Source organism: Dryobates pubescens, chromosome 2 (genome assembly GCF_014839835.1).
Source record: "Dryobates pubescens isolate bDryPub1 chromosome 2, bDryPub1.pri, whole genome shotgun sequence".
In the NCBI taxonomy this organism is placed as follows: Eukaryota; Metazoa; Chordata; class Aves; order Piciformes; family Picidae; genus Dryobates; species Dryobates pubescens.
In genome coordinates this window covers 36,068,518-36,086,447 of record NC_071613.1, presented here as the reverse complement: position 1 = coordinate 36,086,447, position 17,930 = coordinate 36,068,518, and the positions used below count along the sequence as shown (strand labels likewise).

The window sequence follows — 17,930 nt, the reverse complement described above, 5'->3', positions numbered from 1 at the left end:
CTAATGAAAACAGATTCATTCTGCTTTTTATCCATGGTTTTGTGGTTGATGCTGTGTCCTGCTTGTGCCAGCCCACATGTATTATGTGAGCCAATCTGAAAAAGCAGTATTAAAAGCACTCTTCATGAGATGGTTTGCACTCATATTTTTACTTGGGGTTCTTATCTTACAGGGTGGATTTTCATTAATGAAATGGCCATACTTTCTGTTGCCTTCCAATTAAAACTGCACAAAAAAATTACCAGTCTCATTACTGCTTTCACTTTGATCTTCTGGTACTCTAATGGGTGGAGAGGGTGCTTTGCGCTTCATCCTCCGCAGAGAGGAATTCACAGAAGCGGTGTCGCTGAGCGGCAGAGAGCCTTTCCGTACTAATCCTGAGGGGTCCTAAGATGGGAGACGGGAGAAATGAGATTATTAACAAAGAGGAACAGTAAAATGGCTCTAGTAATTATTCTCCAAAAGTATTTATAACGTACACTTGGGAAAGAGACAATACATACTTGTTACCAAACATATTAAACTTCTCATCTTAATTTCTCATGGAGTATGGCTTGGTTTTTAAGAAACAAAATGACAGAGAGAAACCAACAATAACAAAAATCCCCAAACAAAACAAAACACCAAAAAACCCCCCACAAAAATAACAAAAAAACCCCCTTAGACTAATTGAATATATTCACAAAAGTACAACATAAAGCTGTAAAAGAAAATCAGTTGTTACATACAGTATAAAACAGAATTTATATTGGTTTATGCCCAAAAGCTATTCTACAAACCCCAAATAATTCTCTTCTAAATGTAGATAAAGATTATTGTTGGAAGAAGCTTCAATTATGCCCCCACTTCAATGACATGACAAGTTTCCTTCACTCCTTCAACAGTAGTTCTAATTTGGCTTTATAAATAACTGTTAGGATTTTTTTTCCTACATTAAATACTTCCAAAAATTTCTATTGAAGTTGAATGCCAGCTTTTAAAGCTTACCTTGGAAAGTACAATTACCTTAGAACCATAATACAATTTAACTAAATTACTAGTTTTTAAAACAATAATACCTATTGATGTTAAAGTGTAATAATGTCCTCATTATTGCAGCAAAAGACAAAATTCACAAATAATCAAAAGAATTAAACAGACAAAGGCTACCTGCTGAATGCTTCATAGTTTTGTGCTACAGCAGTCCAACTGCATTGCAAATTATTTTAAAAATACATTCTGTGCCTCAAAGAGACAGTGGTTGTAAATTTACATGTTGTTTTTCGCTGCAGTTTGTCTTATGAGGAGGAAAATCTGTATTTCTTTATCTATTGCAATGATAACACTCATGATTCAAGCAATACAGGGGTGTATTTTGGCACAAGACACAGCTGCTTGTTTCTGTAGTAATTCTGACCCCTATCACTTGTCTGCTCAATGATGTAATAAAAATCCATCAGTGACATTCATTTATAGCTAGGAAGATCCACAGAGCAACTGGTTGTAGAGAACTTTCTTGTGTTTCAGTTAACCAGCCCACATCACAAAGAAGAACATTAAGACACAGGGATGACACAACTACACCTATAAATTTTTGTTTCACTGACAATCCTTTCAAAAACAATTGTTGACTGTGTCAATATTAATAGAATAAGATGCTTATCATTTAGAAAACTACTAGGGAATAAATACACATTTTCTATAGCAAGGACAATATTGAAGACCAAAAGCTAGAGTGTTTGGTTGTACACAATCAAACTATAAAGAAAATTACAGACAAAATAAAAGATACTTGCACAAGATGTCTGTGAAGCAGTGTTTGGCAGTTCCTGTTAGATCTAACTAGAACACCTGGATGAATGAGCTGGGGTAGTAAAAACCATCCTCTGAGCTACCCTGGGCATATTCAGTCATCTGTTTTGTCCCACCATGACACCAGTTATGAAAGATCACTTAGGCACTTTACTGCACTGTAAGGAGCAACTGTCCACAATGCTCACCCAATTCTTATACCAAACACTTTAATGCCAAAGAAACTGAAGCCTTTTACAGCAAAGCACGACTCAAAAGGAGGAAAAAAAAAGTATGATCTGAAACATTCTTCTAAGAACAGCAGTGGATATGGACTGAGGACTCCACTCCTAATTAAAACTACTTCTATGCTTGACTAGTTTTTGAACCAGTCAGCTCCTGGATTAAAACGTCACATGACAATAACTTTACACTTAATCACATTTCCCAAAGAGTTCTACCAAAAAAAAAAAAAAAATTAGAAAGAAAAAAAGGATTCGGCATATGAATATACAGGGTTGGGGGGGGTGGGGTGTGTCAAATGTAACATTATTTCCCTAAATGAGGTTTTTTTTGCTGTTAAATCATCTTCCTCCTTGCTGTTGGGCAGTCCTGTTTTTCTTCTCTTTGGTAACTGCTCTCCAGGCTGCAGCCTCTCTGCTCTGCAAAAAAACACTGTTTCTCTGTTCAAAGGTCTGCACCCTCATCTGCTTTGCTCAGGCTTCCTCAGCTGACTTAGCTGGCAGAGTTCTGCGCACACTCTCTCAGTTAAACAGATGTCACCAGAGTTCCTTCCTGCATAGAAAGAGTATGTATGTAGGGGAGAAATAATGTTCTCAGCATAAGAGCGCACATGCTACTAGAAGATTTTTATAAGCCTTTCCACTGCCCTTTGCATCCAAAGAAACAAATGATTTGCAAAGATTTTGAGAAAGTACTAAATGTTCCAGTTAGGGTTCAAGTGTTGAACAGATTTTCTCAAGAATTATTCAATGTATGAATATTAAGAGCCTCCAAATCCTAACAAAGGCTGTAATGTGAAAATAGTACTTGAAACAGATGGGGAGGAAAAAAATTAAAAGAAGCGTTTTTAAGATGTATCTGACAAAAGTTTGGGAACATATACCTGGGTGCTCATGTGTCATACCAATTGCTAGTGCTAACCAGTGCCTTGATCAATTACACTTAACATTAAAATTTATGTTGGAATCATTGAAGTCAGAAACACTAGTGAACGGTCCTGACTTCCACAACATATGTATGAGTTCCACTTTTTACACTACACAGTCTCCTCATCCTAGAGCAAACACGGATGAATATAAGGATTTTTAGCCTCAAGTGTGTGGAACAAGTTTGACAACAAATCCCACAACACCCCAAGCAGACACCTGCAAAGGCTAGTGCTTCCAGATCTCTATAAGCAGTGGCAGACATGGTGCCAGGCCCTAATTATAATTTCAAAATCAAAAGAGTGGTAATTAAGCCACAGTTATTTTGCAACTGGAAGGAAAAGAAAAAAAAAAATTATAAAAAGAGGTATTTGAGAAAAACTGTAGCAGTAGTGGAGCATTTCAGTGTGCTGGAAAGCATACCTAACACCAAGGGGCTCACTATGTACACATTTTCATACCACCAGTACCTACCACTTGCTCCATAAAGAACTAGGTTTAGGAGATTTCAAACCACGTTGCAGCCATAATGCTAGTAGAATCTATTCAGAGAAACTCAGCTAGTGTTATTCTGTTCAAACAGCTGATATCACTATTATCTTTTATGATTTATCTACATACTCTCCAATACAGAAGTAAATACAGTAAGAGGACAAGGTTATGCACTTGGTGTTCTGCAAAGTGGATGGATGCAATGTTCACCACCAGTTCTGAATTAGTTTTTGGAGCTACTGTCTTTGACAGTGTAATGGGTTGGGGCAGACCCCCTCCCCACCACAGGCAGAAATAACGACTCAGACAAACTGATTGCAAAAGTAGTGGAGAGTTTAAATAGAGAACAGTGAGTGTGCACAAAAGGAAACATAGTGACAAGAAAGGAACCAAAGTAAACCCAGAAAGACTCCAAACCCTACCTGAGGGTGCATTCAAAACCCCCAGGGCTCCCTCTTCCCCCTCCCTCTGCTGGGCTAGTCTCAGCTGGCCAGGCCTGAGACTGCCCATCCCCCTGTGGCCTTGGGCCCAATCAGGCCCATGGCCGGGAGATCTCTCCCCCAGTTACCAAGTCTTGGAGAGGGAAGGGAAGAGGAAGTGCCCGACCCCACCGCAAAATTTATAGTGGTGCAAGGGATTATGGTAGAAATACCTAATTTCCTGCGTCCACCCACTGGGCTGGACTTCTGGACACAGGAAACACCCCTGTAGCAGAGGGCACCCAGCCCAAACTACGACAGACAGGTAACCCTGTCTCTATTCAAGAGTCCCCTGACGTTCACAGTGCTTCCTGCATCATTGCCCAACCTCTCCTTTAAAGGGGATGAACATCTTGTTTCAGACAATTGAGCCTCATACCTGAGCATGAAACTCATCCCTCCCAGAAATCTTAACTAAGCTGTTTCATGACAGTGGCTAATAAGTCCATTCAGAAATAGTTGCTTCTCACACCTCTCCCTCATTCTCCTATCTTCTCCTTTTCTAAGAGGTAAACTGGAGTTTATTTCTTTAGGAGCTGGCTTATGCAAATGAAAGCAAGCTTACTGGTTCTATGCATCATTTAAAACTGTAAACATTTTGACTACAAATCTCCACTTTATAGTCCTACCCAAACACAGCTTACGTATGCTCCTTGACAATAACTGAAAACAGTGTAAGGAGACAAACATTCATGGGATAAAAAGAACATATCACAGTCTAGTTTTTATAAATAAAGTATCAGGAAGAAAATCAGCAATGACATTTTGGACATAATAAAACGAGTTTCTGCTAAAAGATTTATTTCTTTTTAAGTGTTAGTACTAAAAAATTGCATCCACTTTTATGAAAAGTGTGAAGATACACATACTGCATTACACAACAGCACTTTTTGAAAACCCTTGAGAGTCCTCTCTACTCACAAGTGTATTTAAATGTCTTTCTTCTGAGCATACTTTGCCAAGAGCCATCTTGCCCAAAATTAGAACTGAAGAATAAGTTGAGAGATCTCAATTTTAGAGACCAACACTTCCAATCTGACTTAGCACAGAAATTTGCTGGACAAATATCAGGTCTTTAAGCTTACCAGTAATCTTCTGACTCTCATATAGAATGAGTAAACCATGCTAAGCAATAACTTGTAAAAGCTACCCTTTGTACTAGTTCCTACCCTAAAAATAGGAATGTAGCTCCAAAAACTAATTTTAATATCACTCTGAAATTAAGACAGAAAAACATCCAACCCTTAGATCAGAATATAGTTGCTCATAAAATGAGAAAGCAGTTTCTTTAAGGGAAAAGAAGTGGAAAAGCTGTAGGAGGTAAACATAATAATCCTTTTTCATACTGTGAGAAACTGGAGTATAATACACTGTAAAGACAACAGCAAGATCTCTGTTCCCTTAGTTGGCTCATTTCACTGTTGTCTGATATTACTACTTGGTATGTTTCTATCAAAACCAGGCAAACAGTTTATCCAGGCAAAACTGACATTTCCCTTGGTCCTCCTTGTGGATGTTACAAAAGAGATTTGTCCATAATAAGGCACATGCAGGAGGTCATCCTTGTCCATAGAAGTAACAATGCATCCAGGCTGCCATTCAGGCGTTCTTAAAAACACTATCATTTGCAAGGAGATGCTTCTTGTAAGGAAAAAGCAAGTAAAAGCAATCCTTAAAGAAAGGGTGGGGGATCCCAAATTTTGTAAATTAACTTAATGGGGCACTACAATAACAGTGAAACTCCCCTGCAGCAAACACACCAATCAGCCTGGGGAGCAACCCGAAAAAGACTTTAAATCCTACCAGCAGGACACACATTTTCAACAGTGAGCAAAATAACAGCCTAAATTCTTTTGTTTAGAATGGAGCCATTGTATGACCATTGTACTTGCCTCATTACTGAGAATTGTCTTGGATTAAACAAGTGTAAATTGGTCACTTCAGGTTGAGAAAATACTGAAGGACTGTAATACTGAAGAAAAAATGCTGTACAAACAACAAAACTGACTTTATTCTACAATGCTTATACATTCCATTTCAAAAGCCACAAATAAGATTTCAGTTCTTGGACTAAAGACTGATTCTTTATTAATTCTGTATTTAAACAGTGACCAGTTTCATCTATACTACTGCAAATCCTGTAAACTACATTTTTATTGAAATAACATTATTTTACATTGTCACTCATCTAATGCCTTATTAAGGGAACTGTGCTTTAAGTGAAACTAGAAATCTCAATAGCTGGAGATACCTTTTTGGTAACAAACTTCCACATCTTTCCCTTCCCATCATTACTAAGGCAGTGCTAAATCCAAGTATTTTTTGGTTTCTGTTAATGGTGGAGCCCTGTTCTACTTTTTCTGTTCTCCTAATTACGCACATTCAGTTTTGAAAAATCAAGAGTCCAATTCGCTCATGTGAACTACAAATGGGGTTGTGGAGACCACTTGGTCCAACCTCCTGTCAGGCACAATGCCTTATAATAGGTTATTGCATGAGCCTGAGAAGGCACATCTTGAACATTTCCAGTGAGGAAGCTTCTACCACTTCCCTTGAGTGACCTATTCCAATATTCAGTTGTTCTCATAGGGATGAGTTTTCTTCCTGAATCTGAATGGAGTTTCCTGTGAAGCAACTAGTACCCACTGTCCTTTGCTCTGTCACTACATATCCTTGTAAAGAATATACCTCTATGTTCCATGTAGCACCTTCATAGGTATCAAAAAGATGATTAGATCCCATCTGAGCCTACTTTTTACTGGAACATTTACATTCTCCAACCTTTAAACAGCATGGTGGCCTTTCCCCTGAATTCTTGCCTTTTAAAAATCTCTACCTTGAAGTGCATGTATCAAACAGGGACATAGTATCACTAGCGTGACCTAAAACATATTGAATACACTGGATTCAAGGTGGACCATACAGACAGACCCCAGCCTGCACTGGTGTTTGAGATTACTCCATTCCAGATATAGAGAATTTCACATGCATTTTTCATAAACCTCATGCAGTTCCAGCCTAGCTCTTCTGGTATACCTGTCTCTCCACCAAGTTTGGTGTTAACATCAAGTCTATTGAGAGTGCATTCAATTCCATCATCTAGGTTGTTCATAAACTGGCCACACTACCATCTCATCAGGAGCTCCATCTTACAGTCCGACAGCTCCATGTCCTTCTTATGCTAGGGTCCCAGAGTTGAACACAGTACTCCAGGTTGGGTCTCACAAGAGTGGAATAAAGTGGAGGGTGGGGGGGAATCACCTCCCTCAACCTGATACCCATGCTTTGATGTGTATGTACATTCAGTTCAAATTCATTCACTAGATTATATTTATTGGACAGTACATAATAAAAGACAAATTATTTGACATTAATTAATAAAATTCAAGGCACAGAGCAAGTATTTGCCCACATTTAAATCCTAAGCTATGTATTCACTGATAAATCACTCACCAATCAAATCAGAGTGAAACAAAAGTCAACTTAAAAAAACACCCCACATTCTAAAGGCTTCTAGGTTCTACGGGAGTTGCACAAAGTAGTACGAAATAGAAAATACACACAAATATAATTTAATCTGGATTTTTGTCCTTCCTTTCTGAGCTATTCAACTTCAGTCAAATCACTTTAGATGAATAAAAAATGTCAGTACAAAATAATAAATCTAAGCAATTTTGTTGAGTGACAGATCCTAGCCCAGCAGTCATACATTACTGTTAGACATAATAGGATATTAATCATTTAAAGCATGTTGACATTAATAATTTTTTTTAAAAATTTAAATTCAATTAAAGACAAACATGTTGAGGTAAAAGATCATGATTTTTTGTGCCCCCAAAGGCTCTTTTTATTAGAATACAGAAAGAAACCTTTGTCTTCTTCAAATGATAAAGCTTTTCAGCAGGACACAATACACAAATTCAGAACTTTTGCTAAACAGTGCTCTCTTGTGGATCTGTGCATCAATGAAAGAGTAAATCAGTGCACATAAAGGAAATGGCAGTTTGAAACTTCTTGTTTCTCAAGTCTAACAAAATGAATCCTTTAGACTGGTATTTAATTTAGTTCTGCATTTCATTTTTCTAACATGGTAATAACATCGTTCATTAAAGACTACCTTTAGACACTGTATTCAAAGCAAAGTATGAAATAAATAAATAATCAAACCCCAACACATTTATAATGACAATTTTAGCCTAGGGGATAGTACTTAATTCATCGACTCTCCCCATTTCTTTCAGCAGAATTTCTTCATTGGATGGGATATACAGGTTACTTAAATAGTCCACAATTAAATACCTCCCTATTTGTTTAAAATAAAAGCCTTATTTTGACTTGCTAGGAGCACAAGAATGTTAGGACTGCTCCCCAAGATAGCAGCCTTTTTCTAGTAATGTAATGAACAAGCTGTTTGTTATGACATACAACTAAAACATCAAAGCCAACTGGAAATATCAAAGCATCACTTACTAGACATGATAAAGTGAGACAATGTTCTCACATTTAAATATACAAACTATTAGTCCAAAAGAACAAAAGGTGCACACAATACCAGCCTACGTAAATTGGTTTTACTTTTTCCAAATGTAGTAGCTCCTTTGGATACAGACTATAAAGTTTAAGAGAAACATCTTTCAATTTCTGTAGTTAAATTCCCTACATTTTTATTTCCCAAGGATGTGATTCAAGCCTCAGCAGGTATCAACAGGGTTATCAGTACTATTATGTCTAAACTTCTGAAGAGAAATGAAGCAAATGTAACTAACCTGTTCATTCCTATCAAGGCTGTTTGATTTCACAATACCAGATGCTGGTCTGACTTGGGCTTGTGCAAGTTCCTGGGGAGCACTCTGAGAATTTGGCATAGGTGGTAAAGGAGCTCTCCGTTTCTTTGGCATTTCAGATGGCAGAGTGCTTGAATCATACTGCTTGCTAACAGTGTTAGATCTTGTGATAAATGCTGGCCTTGGCTTGTTCATCAGTGGGGTTGCTGGGGCACTGGCAGCCTTGAGGTGCAGGAGGAAGACGTGAAAAAATAAATCAAAATTAATTGTACTTTCTGGAAAACAGTGAACAGGATTCATTGCTTAATGTGAATGTTTCTAGTTTCGCTTAAATGAAGTTACAGCTTACTTGTTCTCTTTTCTTCTTGCTTCGCTGAAAAAAGCTGAAGAATCCTTTGTTTTCTTTCTCCTTCAGAACATCCAAGTTTTCAGATTGGTAGGAGTCTAAAACAGAAAACAATTGTTTAAGATGTTATTTATTGCACAGATTATTTCTCCTGCATCCATACTATTTCACTGTCATAAGCCCCCTGAAAGGATATACAAAACACACCGTAAATCACCTATATTAATAGTGTTTCTAAATGCTACAAAACAGCTTTCCCATCATCCATGTTCTTCCTGCCTTTCTCAGACCTCAGAATAGATAAATTTCAGCTGCTATTTAATGCATCCCATTGCACATGTCATATGTTATAGTTCATATCACAAGGGCTATAAATGGGGAATAAGGGCATAAGCCTCTCCAGCCCTCAATTCTTACCAGTTTAAATTCATGGCAAAGTGGAAGGTGGGTAAGTGAGGCACAAACCTCCATGTGGCATGGGTAGTGAGAAAGATCACCGAAACACCTAGTAGGTACTGCACACATAACTGCATGGCACTCATAGTAAAGGCAGTCAGGTCCATTCTGGTATTTTGCATTGGCTTATTCATGCAGACAATGTCAAAATATAAAGGTTGTCTCTTCTTGATTTTTACTACATTTGACTTTCTTACAGAAATACCACTGAATGAAAATGCAATGAGCAACAGAAATGAGCGAGGCAACTCTGGGCTCCTGCTACAAGTATCAATACAAACATGATTGTACATTTAATCAACCAACCTAGGGAAAACTATACAGAAATACTTTATATATAGCTAGGTATATCCACTTCTGTATTATCTTTGTAGATGTGCATTAATGATGGGACAGAGATAATTACTCATGTCACAGTCAAGCAGATGTTATTGTAGGAGCTGATGGTTATGTCACCTAAGTGCAACAGTTTCACCGCCTCTTTCAGTAAATCGTACCTTGCAAAGACGGTAAATTTAAATCAACTGGTGATGTGGCTACAGAAAGACAAAAAGAAAGACAGAAAATGTGAATCTGAATCAAGCATACAGTTGTAAGTTACAAATACAGAGCACCAAGGTGAATCTTCACCTTCAGGAAAAAGGGTGTGTATCCTGACTACCTAATACTATAAACCATTTAAAAACTTGAGCCTGAAGACATGCAACACTGACAGGAATCCCATAAATAAGGCAAGAGCTAGCAATACACAGAATAGTTTGTTCTGTAATTTTGGACCGCCTGATGATCTGATGATCCAAACTTGGAAAACAAAAAGGAATGTAAAAAAATATACTCTGAATAAAATAAAAATTAAATTCAGTTAAGTCAAAAGTGTACCTCATCATTTACTTTCATAAAGAAAGCTGAAAATTCAGAGCTTTGAAGCTGCTTGCAAACTTGAAATGCTGAACTACTTTGTATCAAGAGAGCTGAAATGCATCTAAATTTCCTAGCAGAAAGTATATATTTCCTGTAGAAAGCATACACGCCCTCTTATTCTCACCTAAGGATTTTTAGTCATTGATTCAAATGAAGCACATGTCATACTGTGCAAAAGCCAGCTTTGCCAGGCTGTAGATGAAAGCAGTAGCCAGACAACAATCAAGACAACCCACTAAGGGCATATATAGCCCAAGTAACATGCTTAAGCAAGTTAAAATACATTATTTTCCAGTGGGGAAGAGAAAAATACCTAGTTTTGGTCACCTCCATGGGAAAAGTACATATTATCCAAATCTGCCATTGTCCTGTTGCTCAAGATAACTTGCCTTTGAGAAGCAAATGAGAGAACTCTTCAAACTGTAACCATCAAATGATAAGGGTACTGCATTTAGGTAGAAGCACAAACAAAAAACCCAGCATAACCTCTCTAGTTTTAAAGCAAAAATCAAGCAAATGGAACAGTGGTCAAAAATAGGAGAGTGCCAATATTACTACATTCTATATTCAGGTAAAATTTCCACTTATTAATGTCTGAAATAGACAAACCACACCATATAAAATTTTGTGTCACAATACAAGAGACCCTTCAAAAAAAAAATAAAAAATTGGCTTACAACCACATTAAAACCAGGCACAAGAATGTCCAAACAAAAACAAAGAAGTTTGTTTATTTTGCCCCTGTTGGGCCACGATTACAAAGGGAATTATTGTTCCTTCACAAACACCATTCCGAAATTGTATATATAAAACCATCACAACATTTTAACTCTTTCTATTTTAAATAACTTAAAAATAAAACTAAATTTCACTCCTGTTTCTGTTTTCAGCTCATCATGACCCTATGTGTTCTCTATGAGTCTTTGTGGGAAAGGTTTGTGTTACTTTTAAGTGATGATTTTGTACTTGGCCATCTTTGCTGGTACTCGCCACTTTTGTCAGTAAATAAAACGTTTACATTATACTTCTCAAATACAAATACAGATAAGCTTGTCTCAGTTTCAATTTTTTGGAAGACTAATAAAATGTACTAAATTGTTAGAAATTAATTTCTTACTAAGTAAAAAAAAGAAAACAACCAACATCAAAACATATAAATTATTGAAATATTAAGTAACTATTTTTTCTACAACTGCAATATAGAAAAACTATCTTACCTCGACTGATATCCATGGCATATAATTCTCTTAGTCCAAGGTCATTAAGAGATTTTGTCACATCAAGGGGTTCTTGAGACTGGTAATTCTTCAACAGCAGAGTGTGTGAGGGATCAAACTCACATTTACTACAGATAATTGGTACGAGTTCTTGAAGAGGTGAATGCGGACTAACTCTTACTACTGTCTTCTGTGTCTTCTTGTAGTTTATCACTACTCTTACTGTTTGCTAAATAGAAGAAAACTCCAATAAATGCCAGCACAAATTCTGAAGCAACTCACATTTTTACAACAGCCTTACATCAGTCACAGGAATTCCACTTACAGCCAACTTCACCAATGTTATAGATTCAGAAACATTACAGAAGAAACTAACAACTTTGCAGTTCCTTTCTACAGAAGGACACAGTCTGATGCTCCTTTAGCATCTGTCATTTGCCTGTCCAGTAAGGTACATGCAAGGAGTTAGAGGCCCTGCTAGGTTACATTAAGTAGCTACAGATATCAGCCAATGAGCCATGAGAATGTGCATGTGTGCTGTAGGACAAAAGGGCAGCAGAATTCCTCTGGCCCTGGGTAAGTCCTTTAGACAAACTGAAATAGAATATTCTACATAGAAGTCCATTGGAATGGACTGCCCAGGGAGGTGGTGGAGTCACCATCACTGCAGCTGTTTAGGAGGAGACTGGATGGGGTGCTTGGTGCCATGGTTCAGTTGATCAGATAGTGTTGGATGGTAGGTTGGACTATGATCTCAAAGGTCTTTTCCAACCTGGTTAATTCTATTCTATTCTAAAAGTTCTTGCCATCTTAAGGGTATATTGTTAAGGCTGAGCAACAACAGAAAGGTACAGTATGTATTAAAGGAAAACTAACATACAACCAGACATGCATTTACATGGCAGCATGACAGGTGGTACGAGTTGTCGATTTTCAGTTTGAGAAAGGATGTGTTCAGCCATATTTCATCTGCAAAATTTGTCAAAAGGACAGTAAGGCATGGGATTTCAAATAATATTGTAATGTTTCCTTCATTCAGTAGCAAAGATGTATGATGAAACAAACTGAACAATTTTATCTAAGAGCAGCTTATCAAGAACATGGAGCCCAGCATTTCAGAGGCACACAGCCAGAGGATTGGAGACAACAGGAAAAGCTGAAACAAGAGGTTAAACTACCAACTCACTTGATGACTACAAGAGTGATTCTAATTTCTCACCATGCTTTAATTTTCTCACCTCTGGTATAACTGGAGCAGGTTTCTTCTTATCAATTTGTTTTGGTTTTAAAATCACCTTTTCCACTTCAAGCATTCCCACTGGTGTGTTTGGTTTGAATTTAATCTGACTATTTTCAGCTGATATCAACTCTATAGTATAACTTGATGGATTTAAATGATACTGTGCACAGAGAAAAATCAGCAAGTCCATCATGGGCTTCCTGTAAAAGACAAACAGATGTCACATCAGGTGACAATTAAGCAAGCTACAGCAAAACATACTGCTAAACACTTTCCCTTCCATGACTAGTAGTCACTGCAACCCCCCAACTTAGAGTATCTTCAAGATCATTAAACAAAAACAACCACCAAACCCCAACCACCAACCTAAGTCCAAACATAGTCACTAAAAAGAAAACACCTTGCACAAAAGATTCTAAGTGCTTGAGCAAAGGGGGTAATTTTTTGCTTGTGTGAAGTGCTGCTTTCCCTGAGGTCAGCAGGGACATGTAGATGAGCTACCTCATTTAATGTATAATGGGAACTGTAGCAGTGATGCTAAATGCCTTCCTATTCAGTGAGAACATTTTCCAAAGCCCCCAATTTTTTGTATCTATTCTGAAGTTACAAAGGACTTTATTTCAGAAATTCTGAGCATGAGCTATTTGGAAGAAGCAAGAGAAATTAAGTTTGAGGAAGTCACCTTTTAAGGAGGTCTTGCACTGGGAAACAAAATGAGAGACAGGTATTTAATAAAGACAGGGAAAAAGCTAAATGACAAGACAGTACTTGAACACAGTTTCTAGAGAAGTTGTGTAATGTCACACATGTCCTTTATACAAGCAAAGTATGGCAAATCAAATTTTTCCTGTGTAGTCGCTATGTCCTTGTTCTTTCCATGCTCAGTGAAGTGCATGCGGAACATCACACTAAGATAAGATTAACATTTCTGGTTGCTACTGGAATAACTTTGTCAAAGTTGTAGTTCAAACAGAAGCGTCATGGAAGTTTAAATAGACCAAAGGTAAGGAGAGTATCCTAACACTACATGCTGCAGCAACAGAATCAGGTTATAGTACTATCAGGTCACTGGAATTGGTCATTCCTCAGTTTTTAGAGTTGGTTAATCATCTGTAAGGGGCATTCAGAGAAGAATTCAGATTTTTACATCCTTTGCATCTCTCAGTTACAGCTATAAACAGGGAAATTATCACCTGCTCTGTCTCACAAGGATGATACTATGAGATAATTTAAAAGTCTGAAGCAATCAAATGTTATATTGAAAATAACACTGAAGTATCCAAGATAAAATTACACAGTTTCACTGGTATGGCTTTATCACACACCTTAAATTCTAGACATAATCTAGATGTAACAGATGCATGTATTGCAGTAGCAGAGCCATATGTGGAAATACAGAGCTCCTACAAAGAGCCATTGAGCTAAGCAGAATTCTATATAATATAAAGATTGCAAATATGTTTATTAAGTAGGAATTTAAAACAGACTTTTCACTATATGGTTCTGTAAAACAAGAATTTAAACTAACTCACTGTTAGAAATCACTGTGAATGCTGTTACCTTCCCCTTACCCCTTTAATTAACCCTAGAATATCATTCCTGTTTTCAGTTGATTCAAATAAATACAGGTTTGTTAAGTGAATTGTCTTCTGATTTCTAGAAGCAGGCCTAAGCTCTGTGGTGCACATGGTGCACTTTTCAGAAGAATGAAACAGTTTGAAAGCTGACAGAAATAGCTAATGCAGAACTGTTACTTTTTTCCCTTCCCCCAGAGGGCAGTTTCTATCTGCTTAAGAGGCAAGGGAATATTTACCTCGGAAGACAAAGGCAGGAGGAACAATAAAGCCAAAAAATGTACAGAAATGATGCTCCAAGGTATCAAAAAGAAGTACAGAAGAATGTAACACACTCCCCTGCCTTCACCTACATTACATGTATCAGCCTGAGAAATGCACTGAGCACTACAGAAAAGTAGCTATTCTTCCCTTTTCACACAGCTGAACTAGAAAGTTTATTTCAGTTCTTCCCTTGCATGTATCACAATCTGCTCTGATTAGAAGATAAAAGAAGGAGCTACTTTGTTGTACTTCTAACCCATAATAGAACAAATGCATCCATCTCACCCTAGTAAGAAAAGAGTTACAGGTGCAAATCACATCATTCCCCCATTTCACTGGGGTCAGGGCAGGGGAGGAGGAAGCCAGAGGAGACAGCGGACTACTTCTGTAGTGACCTTTCTGGTTACCAGTCTATCCAATAACTCACCCATCACTTTTTTTCTGGTGCATTTTTACATGCTTTAAAAGATGACTTTCCTCTGGCTTTCTGTTACTGGAGAAGGGTGAGAACATTGCAGAGGACAAGATCAAGAACTCATAATCAAGGATCAGAGAAAGCTGTACTATAGAAATGCATGGCAGTGACAGGAGAAACCCTCACATTAGCCAGAGCAACAAGAAGTGACAGGATGGAAATGCAAAGCATAACTGCTCACAAACTACAGACATATACATGCAAATTAGTATATGAAAACAGCTATTCCGCGCAAATTTGCTGTCCATTGGTACTTCCAAAAATTACCCTCTTGGGCAGGAGGACAAGACACCTTCAAGAACTGCTTTAGATAGTTCTTAGTGCTACAAAAGTAATCACATTCTTCCATACTTGTAAAACTACTTTTTTGCTAAAGCCTTCAACGATTGCAGGCAGAGGATTGCATGTGTCACAGTACGTCACAAGAGCTTCCATAACTCAGTAAAAGCTCAAAGAGTGGCCTTCGTTTGTCTCATTTGCATGCCTTCCTTTATCTAATGTCAGTAAAATCTTTATTTGTAACTTCTTTAACTTCGCTGCATTACTTAGATTTCTGGAAATCTCTAACCATAAATGTATTTCCATATTGCTGCAGCTCTTCATCTCTTAACCATTTTTGTCTGGTTCTTCTTCCCTAACTAAATAATAACAAAAAGCAGCTAATAGCATATAACTGAGAGTTAAATGATGAAACTTCACCTAGAATGTACATTAGGTTTGTAACCAGTGAAAGGTGTCAATTCAAATACTGAATAAAGTGTTTAAAGGACAAGCAGCATCAAATTTCTACAGTCCTCTCAAAACAAACAAACAAACAAAAATTTCTATACCAAACTTCAGAACAAGGTCTTCCTGTCATGAGACTCCAATTACCAAAACCCTATGGCTTAATGGCCTTCCTTGCAAAAATCATAGTATCATAGTATCAGTCAGGGTCGGAAGGAACCACAAGGATCACCTAGTTCCAACCCCCCTGCCATGGGCAGGGACACCTCACACTAGATCAGGCTGGCCAGAGCCTCATCTAGCCTAGTCTTGAACACCTCCAGGGACAGGGCCTCAACCACCTCCCTGGGCAACCCATTCCAGGGCTTCACCACTCTCACAGTGAAGAACTTTCTCCTCACATCCAGTCTGAATCTCCCCACCTCCAGCTTCATTCCATTCCCCCTAGTCCTTTCACTACCTGATCTCCTGAGAAGTCCCTCCCCAGCCTTCTTGTAGGCCCCCTTCAGATACTGCAAGGCCACAATTAGGTCACCTTGAAGGAAAAAAAAAATAAAAATAAAAAATATCAAGTAAGAGAGGCAGAAGACCTGCATGGATAAGTAAGAAGCTCTTGGAAAAACTCAAAAATAAAAAGGAGGTTTACAATATGCGGAAAAAAGGTCTGGGCGATTGGAAGGATTACAGAAATATAGCCAAAGTACATAGCGATGCAACAAAAAAGGCAAAGGCCCTCTTGGAACCGAGTCTTGCCAAGGAGATGAAAAAGAACAAGGAGAGTTTTTTCAGATACATCAATTATAAAAGAAAAAAACAGGCAAAAGGTGGGCCCACTACAGAATGATATGGGAGATAGGGTAACTGATGATGCAGAGACAGCACAGCTGCTGAATGCCTTCTTTCCCTCAGTCTTTACTCCAAGACCAGCCCTCAGGAACCTCAGTCTCTGGAAGCAAGGGAACAGAACTAGAGAGGAGAGGACACTCCACTGGTCAGTCAGGACCATGTTAGAGATCTCCTGTACCAACTGAAGACACACAAATCCCTGGGCCCCAATGGGGTGCATCCACGAGTGCTGAGAGAACTGGCTGATACTGTTGCTGAGCCTCTCTTCACGATTTTTGAAGTGTCATGGAGAACAGGAGAGGTGTCTGATGACTGGAAGAAAGCAAATGTCACTCCAGTCTTCAAAAAAGGCAAGAAGGATGACCCAGGCAACTACTCAGAGTTCAGAGGGTTGTCATCAGTGGCATAGTGGAGGCCTGTGGCCAGTGGTGTTCCCCAGGGATCAGTACTGGGTCCAGTTTTATTCAATATCTTTATCAGTGACCTGGATGAAGGGATTGAGAGTACCCTCAGAAAGTTTCCTGATGAGACAAAACCAGTGTGTATGTGTGGCTGACACCCATTTAGGCTGTGCTGCCACCCAACAGGATCTGGACAGGCTGGAGAGCTGGGTGCAGGCAAACCTCATGAAGTTCAATAAGGACAAGTGCAGGGTCCTGCACCTAGGGAGGAATAACAACATGCACCAGTACAGGTTAGGGGCTGCCCTGCTGGAAAGCAGCTCCATGGAGAAAGACCTTGGAGTCCTGGTGGACAGCAAGTTCCCCATGGGACAACGTGCCCTTGGGGCCAAGAGAGCCAATGGTATCCTGGGGTGCATCAAGAAAAGTGTGTCCAGCAGGTCTAGGGAGATTCTTTTCCCACTCTGCTCTGCCCTAGTGAGACCACATCTGGAATACTGTGTCCGGTTTGGAGCTCCCCAGTTCAAGAGAGACAGGGGCCTGCTGTACAGACTGCAATGGAGACCCACAAAGATGATTAGGGGACTTGAGCATCTCCCCTACAAAGAGAGACTGAGAGCCCTGGGGCCATTTAGTCTCCAGAAGAGAATACTGAGAGGGAATCTGATCAATGTGTATAAATATCTAAGGGGTGGGTGTCAAGTGGAGGGGGCCAATCTCTTTTCAGTGATGCACAGTAATAAGACAAGGAACAATGGACATAAGCTTGA

At 38.6% G+C, this 17,930-nt stretch overlaps 1 protein-coding gene across 2 annotated transcripts in view; it reads right to left on the bottom strand.

Annotated features, from left to right (window-relative positions):
- The window catches only part of COBLL1 (cordon-bleu WH2 repeat protein like 1), an 81,499-nt gene that overhangs the window by 16,281 nt on the left and 47,288 nt on the right, over positions 1 to 17,930 (bottom strand). Inside the window, exons 3-8 of one of the 2 annotated variants that reach the window (XM_054175035.1) lie at positions 12,873 to 13,074; positions 11,635 to 11,863; positions 9,994 to 10,032; positions 9,044 to 9,138; positions 8,677 to 8,916; positions 243 to 387 (exon numbers count right to left, since the gene is read on the bottom strand). In XM_054175035.1, coding sequence (XP_054031010.1) covers positions 243 to 387; positions 8,677 to 8,916; positions 9,044 to 9,138; positions 9,994 to 10,032; positions 11,635 to 11,863; positions 12,873 to 13,074 — 950 coding nt within the window. The remainder of the gene's footprint in view (positions 1 to 242; positions 388 to 8,676; positions 8,917 to 9,043; positions 9,139 to 9,993; positions 10,033 to 11,634; positions 11,864 to 12,872; positions 13,075 to 17,930) is intronic. The other variant, XM_054175043.1, reaches the window with a different exon arrangement.